This window comes from Rattus norvegicus, chromosome 1 (genome assembly GCF_036323735.1).
Source record: "Rattus norvegicus strain BN/NHsdMcwi chromosome 1, GRCr8, whole genome shotgun sequence".
Classification (NCBI taxonomy): Eukaryota; Metazoa; Chordata; class Mammalia; order Rodentia; family Muridae; genus Rattus; species Rattus norvegicus.
This window is the reverse complement of record NC_086019.1, coordinates 68,723,694-68,743,449: the sequence shown is the minus strand read 5'-3', so window position 1 is coordinate 68,743,449 and position 19,756 is coordinate 68,723,694. Positions and strand designations below refer to the sequence as shown.

General features: G+C 37.6%; 1 protein-coding gene across 1 annotated transcript; it reads left to right on the top strand.

The window, feature by feature from the left end:
• The first annotated feature begins 4,824 nt into the window (after window positions 1-4,824).
• On the top strand, window positions 4,825-6,293 carry Vom1r10 (vomeronasal 1 receptor 10). Its single transcript, XM_039097040.2, has one exon. It carries the CDS (start codon window positions 4,825-4,827, stop codon window positions 5,758-5,760), a length of 936 nt encoding a protein of 311 aa, XP_038952968.1. The 3' UTR covers window positions 5,761-6,293.
• The last annotated feature ends 13,463 nt before the right edge of the window (window positions 6,294-19,756 follow it).

The following is a 19,756-nucleotide window of genomic DNA, read 5'->3' as shown; positions in this document are numbered from 1 at the left end:
CTTTGTATAGTCCTTTTTGTTTCTACTTGGTTGATTTCAGCCCTGAGTTTGATTATTTCCTGTCTTATACTCCTCTTGGGTGAATTTTTTTTTTGTTCTAGAGCTTTTAGGTGTGTTGTCAAGCTGCTAACATGTGCTCTCTCCTGTATCTTTCTGCAGTCACCTAGATCTATGAGGTTTCCCGTTAGCACAACTTTCATTGTGTCCCATAAGCTTGCGTATGTTATACCTTCCTTTTCACTAAATGCTAACAATTCTTTAATTTCTTTCTTTCTTGACCAAGTTACTGTTGAGTGGAATATTTTCAACTTCCACGTATATGTGGGCATTCTGTATTGTTATTGAAGACCAGCCTTAGTTCGTGGTGATATGATAGGATGCATGGGATTATTTCTGTCTTCCTATATTTGTTGAGGCCTGTTTTGTGACTGATTATATAGTCAATTTTGGAGAAGGTACCATTAGGTGCTGAGAAGAAGGTATATCCTTTTGTTTTAGGATGGAATGTTCTATAAATATCTGTCAAGTCCCTTTGGTTCATAACTTCTGTTAGTTCCTCTAGGTCCCTGTTTAATTTCTGTTTCTATGACCTGTCCATTGATGGGAGTGGGGTGTTGAAATCTCCTACTATTTTTGTTTGAGATGCAATGTGTGCTTTTGAGCTTTAGTAAGCTCAAAAGCATATGAATGTAGGTGCCCTTATATTTGGAGCATAGATATTTAGGATTGAGAGTTCATCTTGGTGTACTCTTCCCTTTAAGAATATGAAGGTTCCTTCATTATCTTTTTTGATGGTTTTCAGTTGAAAGTAGATCTTATTCAATATTAAATGGCTATTCCAGCTTGTTTCTTTGGGCCATTTGCTTGGAAAGTTGTTTTCTAGCCCTTTACTCTGAATTAGTGTCTATCTTTGTCTCTGAGATTTGATTCCTGCATGTAGTAAAAGACTGGGACCTCTTTATGTATCCACTCAGTTAGTCTATGTCTTTTTATTGTGGAATTCAGTCCATTGATGTTGAGAAGTATTAAGGAATAGTGATTGTTGCTTCCTGGTATTTTTTACTTAGAGGTGGAGTTATGTTTGTGTGTCTCTCTAATTTTAGTTTTGTTGCAATGAGATTACTGTCTGGCTTTTCCTAGGCTGCAGTTTCCCTCCTTGTGTTGGGCTTTTCCATCTATTATCCTTTGTAGGACTAGATTGATAGAGAAATTATGTGCAAATTTGGTTTTGTCATGAAATATCTTGGTTTCTCCATCTATGTTAATTGAGAGTTTTACTGGATATAGTAGCCAGCTCTGTCATTTGTGTTCTCTTAGGGTCTATATGACATCTGTCCAGGATCTTCTCGTTTTTGCAGTCTCTAGTAAGATGTCTAGTGCAATTCCTATAGGTCTGCCTTTGTATGTTACTTGACATTATTCCCTTACTTATTCATTCTTTGTTTTATTCATTTGGTGTCTTTACTATTATATGATGGGAGAAATTTCTTTTCTGGTCCAATCTATTTAGAGTGCTGTAAGCTTCTTGTATGTTTATGGGCATCTCTTTCTTTAGGTTAGGAAAGTTTTCTTCTATAATTTTGTTGAAGATATATACTGGCTCTTTAATTTGGGAGTCTTCATTCTCGTATATACCTATTATCCTTAGTTTTGATGTTCTCATAGTGTCCTGGATTTCATGTATGTTTTGGGCTAGGAGCTTTTTGCATTCTACATTATCTTTGATGGTTGTGTTGATAGAAGATTCTCTCTTCTCTCTCTTCTATTCTGTTGGTAATGCCTACATCGATGACTCCTGATCTCCTCCCTAGGTTTACTATTTCCATGTTTGTCTACTTTTTGTTTCTTTATTGTTTCTCTTTCCATTTTTAATTCCTGGATTCTTTTAAAATTCCTTCACTTGTTTGGTTGTGTTTTCCTGTAATTCTTTGGGATTTTGGAGCTGAGAGCTGTCAATCTTGCAGCTTTTAGTCCTATAAGCCTACCACTTGATGGTTAGCTCACCCAAACATTTTCTATTTGTTGAAGCTACTGTAAAAGTATTCTTTTACTTATTTTTCCCAGTCCATTTGATGCTTGTATGTATTAAGTTTCCTTATTTTTGTGAGTTAATTTTCTACCCACATTTTTAGTGAAAATGTTTTTCTACTGTAGGAATTTTCCAGTGCCAAGGGGTCACTTATGTGGACTGTAACCTATCTGCAAATAAAGAAAACATATGCAACTCACTATGATTTGCATATTATCACTTTCACCCATACTAATTTCTGTATTACCTCAACTTTTATATAAATCATATTGACATGAACACATACTCAATTCTTAAACATTGTGTGCCTTAGACTTTCTTCTTATGTGATTTTGTGGTATCCTCATGGTCTAAGAACCTTTTAAGTTGAAATATGTTTTTTCACTGATTATTTATATTCTTATAAATCTGACATGTGAAATTTAACAGCTTTATCATTTTGTGAGTTTGTTTTTTTTTTTAATCTTCTAAACAAACCAGAGAGTACAGGTTACTACAGCATATAGACCTCAAAATCATGCCATTTCCACTGTCCTCCATATGACTTTATAGGGTCTGCATTTCTTTTTTATGATTTTAGTCATTTAAAGAGCACAGACAACTATATAGTAATGTACAAGAATCATTGTAAGTGTTGCATAAGCATTATATTGAGCTCACATTATGCACCACATAAATATTCAAGAGTGTTCCTTGTTTGGATCATGATCAGATTCTATTACACATTGACTCTTTTTTTGTAAAGGTACAAGCATCACTTCACACACATTCAAGAATCCTTACCTACAGTCAGTGTACCTTCTGTGTATGTGACAAGTGATTATAGAACAGAGACATATAGATTTCATGTATGCCCAGTTCATGAAATTTTATAAGTAAAACCTACCTAGTGTGAAACATGTAGACTAAGAAATAGAATAAGATCTTTGTTAAAGATAGTACTTGTACATATATTGTGAAACTTCTTACTTCAAAAATAGTCTAAGAATTATAGATTTCTACACATTGTAGTTACTCATAGACTGTAATATTCTAAAATCTTTTTAGCATTCAGATTAGTATTGTGTTCTTGTGAAATATCTATATATCCCAATCTTTAACAAGAACTTATATTTTCCACCCCTTTTACTTAACATTTCTGCTGTTCCATGACAATCTCAGATAATGGATTTAAGGAGAACAGAGGATATTCTTCCTATGTTTATTCCACATTAAATGTGGTTTTTCCCTTTTTTCTGATTTTGTTTTTGAGATCATAATATAATATGCCTTTCTCCTCTCTTTATTCCTCCCTCTAAATCCTCACATTTCTTCCAAATATTCTTCAAATTTATGTTTTCTTTTTTACTACTTGTTTTCATAAATATATATGTATATAAACATTTCTTTCTAAACATGAGTATCCCATTTCATGTATTACGTGTGTGATTTTTAGGACTGACCTTTTATCACTGAACAAGTTATTGTTGTGGTCTTTCTCAGAAAGGAAATTCCCCTGTATCTATATTTCCTTGGTTTTCTCGAATTCTCTTTGTGTAGGTTTAGGACATATTAGCTGATTACATTCGTTATGGCATGTTGAGTAGTATTGTTCTTGGTCAGCTCACATTTGGAAATTATATTGGTGAGATTTATGAATTTCTTTATGTTTCTATGAGGAAACTTCAGTTCTCCTTACATAGAATGAACTCTGATTTTTCTACCTTTCTTCCTAGCAGGAGCAACAAGAAAGAAAAATTGAATGTCAACATTAACATTTTTCTGTAGGAGGTAAGTCTGGTTATTAAGGCATGGGATCTGATCGATTTGTTTATGAATTGCGTCATTCTTCCCTAGAGTTTAGTTATCCATAGGAGACACAATCTCACAGAAAACTCAGTGATGTTTATTCTTGTGTCTAAACAATCAATGAACATGACAAGTATCTGTAGTTCAGGATGTGAATATAGACCATTGGACTTGTGCAAATGAGCAATATACCTGGATTATATGACAGAATCCTTATTTCTTTCCTTCTGAGGATTCTCCCTTGTGTTTTCTAGAGTGGGTGGGTCACTTTGCGCTCATATCGATAGTGAATGAGGATTGTTTTCCCTCATCCTAAACAATGTTTGTTGATAGCTTTATTGCTGCTTTATTGCTCATTCTGACTGCAAAGAGACGAAATCTCAGTTTTTTTATTATGTATTTCTACAAATGTTAAGAATAATGTACTGTGTTTCAGGTATGTATTAGTAAATTTTATTCTTTTAATGAAAAAACTTTTTGTTCAAGTCCATAGAAAACTTGTAAATGATCATTGGTTTCACTCATTTTTTTGTGCATGTGTGTTTATTTTATAGTTCAGATAATAGTTTTATGCAAGATGATTAGATATCACATATTTAGAAATCAGATAAGAAAATTAATGGGATCTTCTTAAATTGGAAATTTCAATATTTCTATATTTTTATCCCATACACATTATAAGTGGCAATTTATTTTGTAATTTAGAGAGAAGAGTTCTTCTCACTGTCACCAAATTATCATTGTTTCTCCTAGAAAATCATGACTTCCTATTTCATAATTAAATTTCTTAAAAAATATTTGAAGTATTCTTTAAATACATATGCTTGATGACTGCAACACATTATTAGTGATGAGCAATTGTTTTTCAAATGGGATTTTGTTATGTTGCTTCCACTGCCTTTACAAGCTTGAGATCAAAAAGGTCTTCCCTCACCCCTCATCCACTTACAAAAGTTCAAATCATCATTTTTATGAGAGAGGTCATTTTATGCCATTAAAATGCAATTATGGTTAATGACAGGATGGAGTCCAAGGATTTGGCAGTAGGAGTTATATTCATCCTTCAATGTTCCATGGGAATTCTGAGACATTTCACACTTCTATCTTATTACCTAATGCTTCATTATAATAAACACACATTAAAACCAATTGATTTGATTCTCATGAACATGTTCATAGCCAACTTCTTGTTAATTTTCTCTAAAAGTGTGCTACAGACAGTGGAAATTTTTGGGATGGAACTGTTCTTCAATGTCTTTGTTTGCAAATTTCTTTTGTATATTGAAAGAGTTGGCCGAAGTGTTTCTGTTGCTACCGTCTGTCTCTTGAGTGTCTTCCAAGCCATCACCATCAGTCCCAGAAACTCCTGCCTTAATGGTCTTAAAGTAAAAGTTCCAAAGTACATCAACCTCTCTATTTTCTTTTGCTGGCCTCTGTATTTTGTTATAAATATGATTTTACCAGTGTATGGATGTATTAAGTGGAATAGCAATAACATGACATATAAAAGATCTGTAAAATACTGCTTTAGTATAGGTCATGATGAATTAACAAGCTCTATTTTTACAATACTTTTTGTATTCCCTGAAGTCTTTCTTGCTATCCTTATTGTCTTGTCTGGAAGCTCAATGGTTGTCACTTTGTATAGGCACAAGCAGCAGGTTCAGCACATCTACTGCAATTATGCTTGTACCAGAACGTCCCCTGAATCAAGAGCCACCAAGAGCATTGTGGTACTAGTGTCAGTCTTTATTTGCTTTTATTCTGTCTCTTCCATCTTATATGGCTGCATTGCTCTTTTCTGTGATGATAGCTGGTGGTTGATAAACATTGCACACATCATTTCTCTGTGTTTTCCAATTTTTGGTTCCTTTTTGGTGAGCCATAACCCTGCTTTGTCCAGATTCAGCTTATCCTGGATAAAAAATACACGAAGAGTATAAATTTATCAAATGTATACAAATTATATTAATTTAGTCATTTAGTTTCAAGTATCAATATAAAATCTTATAAAAAAGCCATTTTATTTCTTAGTGGAACTGTAATAATTGTTTACACTTCATATTGTGTTCATTATCACCGATATGTACACAGCAAAGAAGTTGAATGGGTTGTCCTTTACTCAATAAATATAGCTGTTTTGGCAAAAATATTAAGTAGATTTTCTCAAGGCTAAGTGAATACTTTTTACTGTGATTCTGAAAAGATGTTTCCGTAACATTTGACCAAGAAATGATACATATGATTTTGTTTTTAAGAAGCAAGCACAGTTACTAGAGTGGTAGATATTGTTAGAAAGTAGTTAATTATTAAATTTACTATGTATGTTTAATTGTTTTGCAATATTTTGCTCTGTAGTTTTTATTATATTTGTGTGAAAAGAACACTATGAAACAGGCACAATAGCAGTTTTAAAAACAATGTATAAAATATGTTTGCTGCACAATAGATTAAAACATAAATTTCCTGTGACAAAGACTGTGGCATTTTTGCTTGCTATCCTTGTAAGACTGATGTTTCTCAGAAATTCGTAGGTGAAGTGTTGATAATTGTATAACTATTCCGAAAATCATTCTGGAGGTTCCTGAGAAAATTGGAAATAGATTTACCTGAAGACCCAGCTATACCACTCTTGGGCATATACCCCAAAGAAGCCATCCCATGCCACAGGGGCATGTTTGCCACTATGTTCATAGCAACCTTAATTGTGATAGCCAGAAGCTGGAAAAAACCCAGATGTTCCGAAATGGAAGAATGGATACAGAAAATGTGTTTAATTTACAAAATGGAATACTATTCAGCTTTTAAGAATGAGGACATGAGTTTTGCAGGCAAATGGATGGGACTAGAATATAACATCCTCAATGAGGCAACTCAAAACCAAATGGAAATGCATGGTATATACTTACTAATAAGTAGATATTTGCTAAGAAATACAGAATACAGACAATACCCTTCATAGAACTCAAGAAGGCTAACAAGCCAAAAGGCCCATGTGAGAATGTCAATCCCACTTAGGAGGGAAAAGAAAGTAGTCACAGGGGCAGAGGTTAGGAGACACATGGATAGGAGAGGGGACAGGGAGGGAAAAGTGAAACATAATCAAGATGATTAAGTATCAGAAGAGGGAAACAGAAGTGAAGCCCTGAGGGCAGCAGAAAGAATGGAAACAGATATACTCAGGAGGTAGGAGACTGTGTGCCCCTCTAGGATGTACCCGAGACATGGGAGGTGAGGGACACTCAGGACTTAGATGGAAAGACCTTAAATGAAATGACCAACAGTGATTAAATGAAGCTTGTAGGGTCCACCTCCAGTAGAAAGACAGGGCATCAAGTGGAGACACTTGCCATGCCACACTCGAAAATTCTGACACAGATTTGTTCCTGTCTAAAAGGACTGCAGGGACAAAAACTGGAGAAAAGACTGAGTGACAGAAGGTCCCATGACAGGCCCTAATTGGGACCAAGCTGAAAGGGAGGATCCAAGGCCTGAAATTGTGACCGATGCTGTAGTGTGCTTACAGACAGGAGCCTAGCATGACTGTCGTCCAAGGGGCCCAACAAGCTGCTGATGAGAGATATGCAGATACTTAAACCCAACCAATGGATAGAAATCTGAAATCCCTGTGGTTGAATTAGGGAAAGGTTGGAAGAAGCTGAGGAGGAAAGATATCTCATAGGAAGACCAACAGTCACAACCACCCCTCCTTCCCTGAGATTACTTTGTCCGGGCAGCATACAATTGCTGGTATGAGGCTCTCATCACATATACAACAGAAGACTTCCTGGCCTGGTCTCAGTAAGAGAAGATGCACCTAACCCTCAAGAGACTTGAGGCCTGAAGAAGTTGGGATGTCTAGTGGGGTGAGGGGACAAGCATGGAGATTCTAATGAACATGGGGGAGGAGGAGTGGGATGAGGCATTGTCAGAGGCCAGACAGGGGGGAGGATAGTGACTGGATGTAAAAAACAATTAAGGAATAATAATTTTTTAAAAAAGTTTACACTGAGGTTGACAATTAATCATAAATATAGGGCACAGAATGTTTAAAATGGCCATTGTAGTTTGTCAGCAAGTAGTTGTGCTTGACACTCATGTTACTAGATTCCTCTCTTGATGACTTCAATATTGACACTGTAGTTCATCAAACTTCTTGGTAGATAGTCTTAAAACAAGACTGGAAAGAAAGAAGAAATTCAAATGACCTCTGTCTGTATTATCTTAGCTTATTAAAAGTAAATGCTTACAATAAAGGCTCATAATTAATAGTGATTAGGCCACATATAAAAGTACTTTAAAAATGCCTAGTCTTGGCACAGTGCCCTATGAATTTGTGAAATTCCCCTAACATTTCTCAGTTTCTCTGAATAAAGCCATAATTAAGGCACAAAGGCATTCTGGCAATAAATATATCTTGTGTCTATTCTATGCTTTATTCTAAACTGATGCTGGTAATGATGTATTGAAAGAGAAACAGTTATTAATTACTGGAGGGCATTTCAAATGATATAACTACTATAGAAATCTAAATCCCTTCAAACCTTTTGAAGGTTCCTCAAAAAGCTGTAAATTGATCTACAATAAAATAAAGCTATATTTCTCTTGGCCATATATCTAAAATACCATACATGTTACTAGAAGTATACATGGTAATTCATGTTCCTTTTTCTTCTATTCCTAATTGCCAATAATTATAAGGTAGCCAAGATTGGATGATAAAAATGTGGTACATTTACACTATGGAATGTTCATAAAAATTATAAAAATTTCAGGCATATGAATTGGGTTGAAAACAATCATCCTAAATGAGGTAAAGCAGATGCTGAAACACAAGCATGAATTGTTTTTTTCTTATACATGGCTATTTGCTTTTAAAATGCAAATATATGTGTTCCATTTAGAATAATTTCATCGGTCAGAAACCTAGAAAGAAACCAAGGAAGTGTAGTAGTTCTTTCAAAGAAAGGAAAAATAGGATATTGTTCCAAAAAGATTCTAAGCAGAAATTGGAATATGTGGACTGGATGGAGAGAGTCCTGTGAGGGCAGAGCAAGATAGGAAAGAAAGGGAGGAGCAAATAATACTAAAGGTTCCTAAAGTTGTTGGGATAATCTCCTTGTATATTGTGTAAAGGTAGTCTTTGTATTATTCAAATGTTAATTTCTGTACCAGCAGAAAGCTGAATACTGTCTGTCTTTGGTATCCTTATTTTAATTGATCATCAACTCTCCTGGTGTATTTTAAACATTCTTCTCCATCTCTTTCTGATTGGTTTACCAGGATTTGATGGTCTATATTAGGGCAGGACAGGAAAGGCAGATAAAGAAGTTCTGGAACATAATTAGGCATAGAGATTTATGAGCCAGACAGAGGGAAAGAGATGTACGTGAACTGTTTGAAAAGTAACAGGCATGTGGCAAATGTGAGCTAGTATAAGTTATATGAGTTAGTTGGGAACAAGTGTAAGGGAAAAGTTCTAAGATATAAAAATAAATGTAAGTTTCTCTGTCATTATGCAGGTGCTGGTGGGTTAGTGACAGGTCTGTAATAAATGACTCCCTGAACATTGGGTGAGAAATTCAAGCTTAGTATCTGAGAAAAGTCCTGGATCGAATGCAGGGATTAGGGATGGGGTGTTTCCCTAGCAAACAGGCCAGTCAAAAATCTTAGCCCCTTTAACAGTAGACAGGGTGGAGAAGTCAGCATCCTGCTCAGTGAGCAGCATGTGGCCTATTGGATGACATCCTGCTGAACAGGTGAGCAAGTTGTGTCTGGAAGTAAAACAGGCTTGTAGCTACCAGGTGTGAGCACTGACACACCTGAGAGCAGAGGTAAGACCAACTCTTATGCTCCAAGCCACCTGCCTGAAAACCTCAGGACTCACAAATCCAGGAGCAGTCTAAGTCAGGACCCTTCTTGTTTCTTCCTTTTCTAGGACCTGAACCATCCATTCAACTCTCTGTACAAATCCCATGTGGGAGAGAGATAGACTCTGAGAAGTGCTGGTAGTCCTGATACCTCAGAGGACATGATTTCTGCTCTTATTCCTGGCACAAGAGGGATCTGCTCTGTGCCCCGTGGGCACAGGAACCTAGGAGCAGTCAGGGGCAGGATACTTCCAATTTCTGCCTGTGCCTTGAGGTTTACTAGTCCCACAGCACTCTATACACAAAACCCATAGCGGGAGAGAGCTGGACTCTCAGAAGAACAGACAATCCTGAGAACTCAGGGGAGAAGTCCTTTGGCTCACTTTCTTTTCCCAAGAGAAACCATTCTAGTGCATTCTGTTCCTTCTGGGAACAAGAACCTAGGAGTAGTCAGGGTCAAGACATTTCTTGTGTCTGCTGCTCCCAGAGCTGACCAATCACCAGGAGCGTTGATAGACTGGAGACCAGAGGTAAGAACAACACTTCTGCTCTGAGTAACCAGCATGGTGGCCTCAGGACACATAAAACCAGGAGCAGTCTGGGAGTGGACCCTTTCAGTTACTGCCTTTGCCTGGAGCTGACCTGGTTCTACAGCTCTCTGTTACCAGATCCTGCTGTAAGAAAACAGGTCTACAGGAGTTTTGTCACATAAATTTACCTGACAGTCAAGGCACTGTCAGAGAACAGCAAGACAAGCTATCAACAGAGACAACCTTAAGGGGAGAGACAAGTGTAGGAACCTAACCAACAAAAAACAAGTCTAGTTGGCATTATCAGTGCTCAGTTCTCAAACCAAAGCAAATATTGCATATGCAAACACACTGGAAAAGCAAGATTTGGATTTAAAAATCTCATCTCATGATGATGATAGAGGACTTTAAAAAGGACATAAATAACTCAGTTAAAGAAATACAGGACAACACAGGTAAATAAGTAGAAGTGCCTAAAAAGGAAACATAACAATACCTTAGAAAATTATAGGACAACAAAACCAAAGAGGTTGAGGAAATGAAAATAAATCATTCAAGATTTAAAAGTGGAAAGCTATCCTAAAAAAAGAGATACCCATAGGCATACAAGAAGCCTACAGAACTCCAAATAGATTGGACCAGAAAAGAAACACCTCCCGACAAATAATAGTCAAAAACCAAATGCACAAAATAAAGAGGGAATATTAAAAGCAGGAAGGGAAAAAGGTCAAGTAACATATAAAGGCAGACCTATCAGAATCACACCAGACTTTTTGCCAGAGACTGTGAAAGCCAGAAGATCCTGGACAGATGTCCTACAGACCCTAAGAGAACACAAATGCCAGCCCAGGTTACTGTATCCTGCAAAACTCTCAATTAACATAGATGGACAAAACCAAACTTACACAATATCTTTCTACAAATCCAGCCCTACAAAGGAAAATCAATGGTAAATCCCAACATAAGGAGGCAAGCTACACCCTAGAAAAAGCAAGAAACTAACCATCTTGGCAACAAAACAAAGAGAAGAAAAGCACACAAATATAAACTCACATCCAAATATGAATATAACAGGAAGCAATAATCACTATTCCTTAATATCTCTCAACATCAATGGTCTCAACTCCCCAATAAAAAGGCATAGATTAACAAACTGGAAACACAATGAGGACCCTGCATTCTGCGGCCTACAGGAAACACACCTCAGAGACAAAGACACTACTTCAGAGTGAAAGGCTGAAAATCAACTTTCCAATGAAATGGTCAGAAGAAGCAAGCTGGAGTAGCCATTCTAATATCAAATGAAATCAATTTTCAACTAAAAGTCATCAAAATATAAGGAAGGACACGTCATATTCATCAAAGGAAAAAATCCACCAAGATGAACTCTCAATCCTAAATATCTATGCCCCAAATACAAAGGCACCTACATGCGTTAAAGAAATCTTACTAAAGCCCAAAACACACATTGCACCTCACACAATAATAGTAGGAGATTTGAACACCTCACTCTCATCAATGGACAGATCATGGAAACAGAATTTAAACAGAGACGTAGACAGACGAAGAGAAGTCATGAACCAAATGAACTTAACAGATATTTATAGAACATTCTATCCTAAAGCAAAAGGATATACATTCTTCTCAGCTCCTCATGGTTCTTTCTCCAAAATTGACCATATAATTGGTCAAAAAACGCGCCTCAACAGGTACAGAAAGATAGAAATAATCCCATTCGTGCTATCAGACCACCACGTCCTAAAGCTGGTCTTCAATAAAAATAAGGGAAGAACACCGACATACACGTGGAAGTTGAACAATGCTCTCTACTCAATGATAACCTGGTCAAGGAAGAAATAAAGAAAGAAATTAAAGACTTTTTAGAATTTAATGAAAATGAAGGTACAACATACCCAAACTTATGGGACACAATAAAAACTGTGCTAAGAGGAAAATTCATAGCTCTGAGTGCCTGCAGAAAGAACCAGAATAGAGCCAAACAAAAAGAGCCCAGGTCCAGACGGGTTTAGTGCAGAATTCTATCAGACCTTCATAGAAGACCTCATACCAATACTATCCAAACTCTTCCACAAAATTGAAACAGATGGTGCACTACCAAATTCCTTCTATGAAGTCACAATTTCTCTTCTACCTAAACCACACAAAGACCCAACAAAGAAAGAGAACTTCAGACCAATTTCCCTTATGAATATCGATGCAAAAATACTCAATAAAATTCTGGCAAACCGAATCCACGAGCACATCAAAACAATCATCCAACATGATCAAGTACGCTTCGTCCCTGGCATTCAGGGATGGTTTAATATACAGAAAAGCATCAACGTGATCCATTATATAAACAAACTGAAAGAACAGAACCACATGATCATTTCATTAGATGCTGAGAAAGCATTTGACAAAATTCAATACCCCTTCATGATAAAAGTCCTGGAAAGAATAAAAATTCAAGGTCCATACCTAAACATAGTAAAAGCCATATACAGCAAACCAGTTGCTAACATTAAATTAAATGGAGGGAAACTTGAAGCAATCCCACTAAAATCAGGGATTAGACAAGGGTGCCCAATCTCTCCCTACTTATTTAATATAGTTCTTGAAGTTCTAGCCAGAGCAATCAGACAACAAAAGGAAATCCATGAGATACAGGTTGGTAAAGAAGAAGTCAAAATATCACTATTTGCAGATGATATGATAGTACATTTAAGTGATCCCAAAAGTTCCACCAGAGAACTACTAAAGCTGATAAAAAACTTCAGCAAAGTGGCTGAGTATAAAATTAACTCAAATAAATCAGTACCCTTCCTCTACACAAAAGAGAAACAAGCCGAGAAAGAAATTAGGGAAACGACACCCTTCATAATAGACCCAAATAATATAAAGTACCTCGGTGTGACTTTAACCAAGCAAGTAAAAGATCTGTACAATAAGAACTTCAAGACTCTGAAGAAAGAAATTGAAAAAGACCTCATAACATGGAAAGATCTCCCATGCTCATGAATTGGTAGGATGAATATAGTAAAAATGGCCATTTTACCAAAAGCGATCTACAGATTCAATGCAATCCCCATCAAAATACCAATCCAATTCTTCAAAGAGTTAGACAGAACAATTTGTAAATTCATCTGGAATAACAAAAGCCCAGGAGAGCTAAAACTATCCTCAACAATAAAAGGACTTCAGGGGGAATCACTATCCCTGAACTCAAGCTGTATTACAAAGCAATAGTGATAAAAACTGCATGGTATTGGTCCACAGACAGACAGATAGACCAATGGAACAGAATTGAAGACCCAGAACTGAACCCACACACCTATGGGCACCTGATTTTTGACAAAGGAGCCAAAATCATTCAATGGAAAAAAGATAGTATTTTCAGCAAATAGTGCTGGTTCAACTGGAGGTCAACATGTAGAGGAATGCAGATCGATCCATGCTTATCACCCTGTACAAAGCTTAAGTCCAAGTGGATCAAGGACCTCCACATCAAACCAGATACACTCAAACTAATAGAAGAAAAACTAGGGCAGCATCTCGAACACATGGTCACTGGAAAAAATTTCTTGAACAAAATACCAATGGCTTATGCTCTAAGATCAAGAATCGACAAATGGGATCTCATAAAACTGCAAAACTACTGTAAGGCAAAGTACACTGTGGTTAGGACAAAACGGCAACCAACAGATTGGGAAAAGATCTTTACCAATCCTACAACAGATAGAGGGCTTATATCCAAACTATACAAAGAACTCAAGAAGTTAGACCGCAGGGAGATAAATAACCCTATTAAAAATGGGGTTCAGAACTAAACAAAGAATTCACAGCTGAGGAATGCTGAATGGCTGAGAAACACCTAAAGAAATGTTCAGGGGTTGGGGATTTAGCTCAGTGGTAGAGCACTTGCCTAGCAAGCACAAGGTCCTGGGTTCAGTCCCCAGCTCCGAAAAAAAAAAAAAAAAGAGAGAGAGAAATGTTCAACATCTTTAGTCATAAGGGAAATGCAAATCAATACAACCCTGAGATTTCACCTTACACCAGTGAGAATGGCCAACATTAAAAACTCAGGTGACAACAAATGCTGGTGAGGATGTGGAAAAAGAGGAACACTCCTCCATTGTTGGTGGGATTGCAGACTGGTAAAACCATTCTGGAAATCAGTCTGGAGGTTCCTCAGAAAATTGGACATTGAACTAACTAAGGATCAAGCTATACCTCTCTTGGGCGTATACCCACAAGATGCCCCAACATATAAAAAGACACGTGCTCCACTATGTTCATAGCAGCCTTATTTATAATAGCCAGAAGCTGGAAAGAACCCAGATGCACTTCAACAGAGGAATGGATACAGAAAATGTGGTACATATACACAATGGAACATTACTCAGCTATGAAAAACAATGACTTTATGAAATTCGTAGGCAAATGGTTGGATCTGGAAAATATCATCCTGAGTGAGGTAACCCAATCACAGAAAAACAAACATGGTATGCAATCATTGATAAGTGGCGATTAGCCCAAATGCTTGAGTTACCATAGATGCCTAGAACACATGAAACTCAAGATGGATGATCAAAATGTGAATGCTTCACTCCTTCTTTAAAAGGGGAACAAGAATACCCTTGGCAGGGAATAGAGAGTCAAAGATTAAAACAGAGACAGAATGAACACCCATTCAGAGCCTGCCCCACATGTGGCCCATACATATACAGCCACCCAATTAGACAAGATGGATGAAGCAAAGAAGTGCAGGCCGACAGGAGCCAGATGTAGATCTCTCCTGAGAGACACAGCCAGAATACAGCAAATACAGAGGCGAATGCCAGCAACAAACCACTGAACTGAGATTAGGACCCCCGTTGAAGGAATCAGAGAAAGAACTGGAAGAGCTTGAAGGGGCTCGAGACCCCATATGTACAACAATGCCAAGCAACCAGAGCTTCCAGGGACTAAGCCAATACCTAAAGACTATACATGGACTGACCCTGGACTCTGACCTCTGACCTCATAGATAGCAATTAATATCCTAGTAAGAGCAACAGTGGAAGGGGAAGCCCTGGGTCCTGCTAAGACTGAACCCCCAGTGAACTAGACTTTTGGGGGGATGGCAGCAATGGGGGGAGGGTGGGGAGGGGAACACCCATAAGGAAGGGGAGGGGTGAGGGGGATGTTTGCCCGGAAACCGGGAAAGGGAATAACACTCGAAATGTAAATAAGAAATACTCAAGTTAATAAAAAAAATAACCAATATATGCAAAAATCTCAAGAAGTATTATATGTGAGAATGATATACCCCGTCTAAAAAAGGATAAAGAGCTAAACAAAGAATTCTCACCTGAAGAATGACAAATGGCTGAGAAGAACCTTAAGAAATGTTCAACTTTCTTAGTCATCATGGAAATGGAAATCAAAACAACACTGAGTTTCCACCTCACATCTTTCACAATGGCTGAGATAAAAAATCTCAGGTGACAAAGCTGCTGGTTAAGATGTGGAAAAGGAAGAATAGTCCTTTTTTGTTGGTGGGATTGCAAGGTGGTACAGCCACTCTGGAAATCAGTCTGGAGGTTCCTCCTAAAATTGGACATTGTACTACCTGAGGGCCCAGCTATACCACTCCTGTGCATCTACTCAAATAGGCTCCAACATATGCCAAGGACACATACTCGACTATGTTCATAGCAGCCTTATTTATAATAGCCTGAGACTATAAAGAACACAGATGTCCTTCAACAGAATAATGAACATAGGAAATATAGTACATTTACAAAATGGAGTACTACTTAACCACTTAAAATTATGACTTCATGACATTCATAGTCAAGTGGATGGAAGTAGAAAATAGCAATCTGAGTGTGGTAACCCAAACACAAAAATCACATGGTGTGAACTCACTGATAAGTGAATATTAGCCCAAAAGCTTAGATTACCCAACCACAGACCACATGAAGCTCAAGAAGGATGACAAAAATTTGGATGCTTCAGGCATTATTAGAAGAGGAAACAGAAATATAATATCAGGAAATACAGAGGCATAGTTTGGGGCAGAGACTGAAGGAAAGGTCATCCAGAGACTGCCCCACCTGTGGATCCAGTCTGTACACATAGCCACCAAAACCAACAATATTTTTGATGCCAAGAAATGCATGTTGACAAGATCTTGTTATAGCCTCCCAAGAGGCTTTGTCATAGCATGACAAATACAGAGGCAGATGCTCACAACTAACCACTGAACTGAGAATAAGATTACTACTGAAGGAGTTAAAGAAAGGATTGAAGGAGCTGAAGGGGTTTGTAACCCCATAAGAACCCCAGTACCAACCAACCAGAACTTCCAGTGACTAAACCATCATCTAAAGGGTACACATGGACAGACACATGGCTCCAGCTGCATATGTAACAGAGGATGGCATTAATAGGCACCAATGGGAGAAGCCCTTATTCCTGCCAAGGCTTGACCCCTCAGTGTCAGGGGGTGTCATGACTGGGATGCAGGAAGTAGTTAGTGGATGTTTGGGGGAACACCATTATAGAAGGTGGAGTGTAGATGGTATATTGGGTTTATGTATAGGAAATCAGGAAAGGGGATAACATTTGAAATGTAAATAAATATATCCAATAAAAAAAGGGTGAAAAAAAGAGAAAATATCTTGAGTAAAGTAACCCAGTCACAAAAGAACACACATTGTATGTACTCACTGATAAGTGGACATTAGCAAATAAGTAGCTCAGAATACCCATGATACAACTCACAAACCATAAGAAACCCAAGAAGAAACAAGACCATACAAATGTGTGGGTATTATAGTTCTTCTCAGAAGAGGGAAGAAAATGATATCGGGGAGTAGAGTGAGAAAGGGCCCTGAGAGGAAGAGAGGAGAATGAATGGAAAATAGAGGTGGTTCAGATATGGGAAGAGATGGGATAGAATGACAAAGGGTCTGGAATTTGAAAGGAGATGTATAGGAGTAAGAGAGGGGAACCTAGGAATATCCACTAGAAAATCCCATATGCCAGGCACTCAAGAGGTTCCCAGGATCCAAAAGGGAGGACACTAGCAGAAATAACCAGCAAAGGAGAGAGAAAACCTGTAGAGATCATATTCAGTGATTAGGCGTGGACCTCCAGTTTGAGGAAGGGGTCACCCATCCACATCAAAAATATTAACCTAGGATTCCCTGTCCAAAGGAAATGTTGGAATAAAGAGAAGAACTGAGACTAAAGGAAATTTTTTAGGACCCAAAATATTGTCTTTTTAATCTGACTTCCTCCTAATTTTGGAGACTTCACTTTATTATTTTCAAATTAAATGTTTGTGTCTTTTTTACTGTTTTGAAATGTACTGCATTCACATCTGTATATAAGTTTATGTAAGCCCTTACTTTTAAGGACTGGCAGTTAATATATCTGACAGAGTCTCATCCTCTGATTTGGGAGTGATGGTCAGAAACACATGATGTCCCCACCAGATTTGTACTCTGGAAGGGTCTGAGACCTCCGTATTGCATACCTGTGAGAAGCAAATGCCTGCCTTCTGCACCAGTGCTTACAATCCCTCTTTTAAAATTGGGTATTTATTTTTTCATTTGAAATTTTATTCCCTTTCCCAATTTCTCGTCCATAACCCACTGTTCCCTCCTCCTCCCCCTGCTTCTATGAGGTGCTTCCCTACCCATCCACCCACCCCTTTTCCCCTCCCTGCCCTGACGTTTCTGTACACTGGGGCACCAAACCTCAGCAGGACCAATGTCTTCTCCCATTAGTGCCCAACAAGGCGATCTTCAAATACATATGAAGCTAGGTCTTTGACTCTGTCCATGTGTACTCTTTGGGTAGTGGTTTAGTCCCTGGAAGCTCTGTTTGTCTGGTATTGTTGTTCTTATGGGGTTGAAAGCCCCTTCAGCTTTTTCAATGCTTTCCCTAACTCCTCCCATAGGGATCCCATTCTCAGTTCAATGGTTTGCTGCTGGCATTCGCCTCTGTATATGTAATGTTCTGGTTAGGCCTCTCAGCAGGCAGCTGTATCAGACATCGGCCAGCATGCACTTCTTGGCTTCATCAATATGGTGTAGGTTGGGTGGTTGTATAAACATATATGAGCTGGATCCTCAGGTGGGGCAGGCTCTGAATGGTCATTCCTTCATTCTCTTTTCCAAATTTTGTCTCCATGTCTCTTTCTATGAATATTTTTATTCCTCCCTTTAAGGGATCAAGTGACCATAGGTGTGTGAGTTCATTTCTGGGTCTTCAATTCTACTCCTCTAATCTACCTGCCTGTCTCTGTACCAATACCATAGAGTTTTTATCACTACTGCTCTGTAATACTGCTTGAGGTCAGGGATAGTGATTCCCCTAGAAGTTCTTTTATTATTGAGGATAGTTTTCGCTATCCTAGGATTTTTGTTATTTCAACCGAATTTGCAAATGTTCTTTCTAACTCTATGAAGAAATGAGTTGAGATTTTGATGGGGCTGGTATTGAATCCGTAGATTGCTTTCGGCAAAATGGCCATTTTAACTATATTATCCCTGCCATTCCATGAGCATGGAAGGTCTTTCCATCTTCTGAGGTCTTCTTCAATTTCGTTCTTCAGTGATTTGAAGTTCTTGTCATACAGATATTTCACTTACTTTGTTCGAGTCACTCGGAGGTATTTTGTGTTATTTGTAACTCTTGTGAAGTATCATTTCCCTAATTTCCTGTTTATCCTTTGAATAGAGGAAGGATATTAATTTGCTTGAGTTAATTTTATATCCAACCACTGCGCTGAAATTGTTTATCAGGCTTAGGAGTTCTTTAGTGGAACTTTTGGTGTCACGTCAGTCTACTATCATATCATCTGCAAATAGTGACATTTTGACTTCTTCCTTTCCAATTTGTATCCCTTTGACCTCCTTCTCTTGTCTAATTGCTCTGGCAAGGTCATCAAATATTGTTTTGAATACGTAAGGAGAGAGTGGGCAGCCTTGTCTAGTCCCTGATTTTAGTGAGATTGCTTCAAGTTTCTCTCCATTTAGTTTGATGTTGGCTACTGGTTTGCTGTATATTGCTTTTATTAGGTTTAGGTATGGACCTTGAATTCCTGATCTTTCCAAGAATTTTAACATGCAAGAGTGTTGAATTTGGTCAAATGCTTTCTCGGCATCTAATAAGATGATTCTTTGTTATTTTCTTTGAGTTTGTTTACATAGTGGATTACGCTGATGAATTTCCACATATTGAACCACCCTCTATCCCTGGGATGAAGCCCACTTGATCATAAGGAATGATTGTTTGGATGTGTTCTTGGCTTCGGTTTGTGGGAATTTTATAGAGTATTTTACGTTGATATTCATAAGGGAAATTGGTCTGAATTTCTCTTTCTTCATTGGATTTTTGTTTGTTTTAGGTATACGCATGATTTTGGCTTCATTGAAGGAATTGGATAGTATTCCTTCTATTTCTATTTTATGGAATAGTTTGACAGTATTGATATAAGGTTTTCTATAAATGTCTGATAGAATTCTGCACTAAATCCATCTGGT

Bases quoted from the DNA above. Each gene is read 5' to 3' on its own strand.
- Vom1r10 (XM_039097040.2), top strand. From the start codon at position 4,825: ATGGTTAATGACAGGATGGAGTCCAAGGATTTGGCAGTAGGAGTTATA.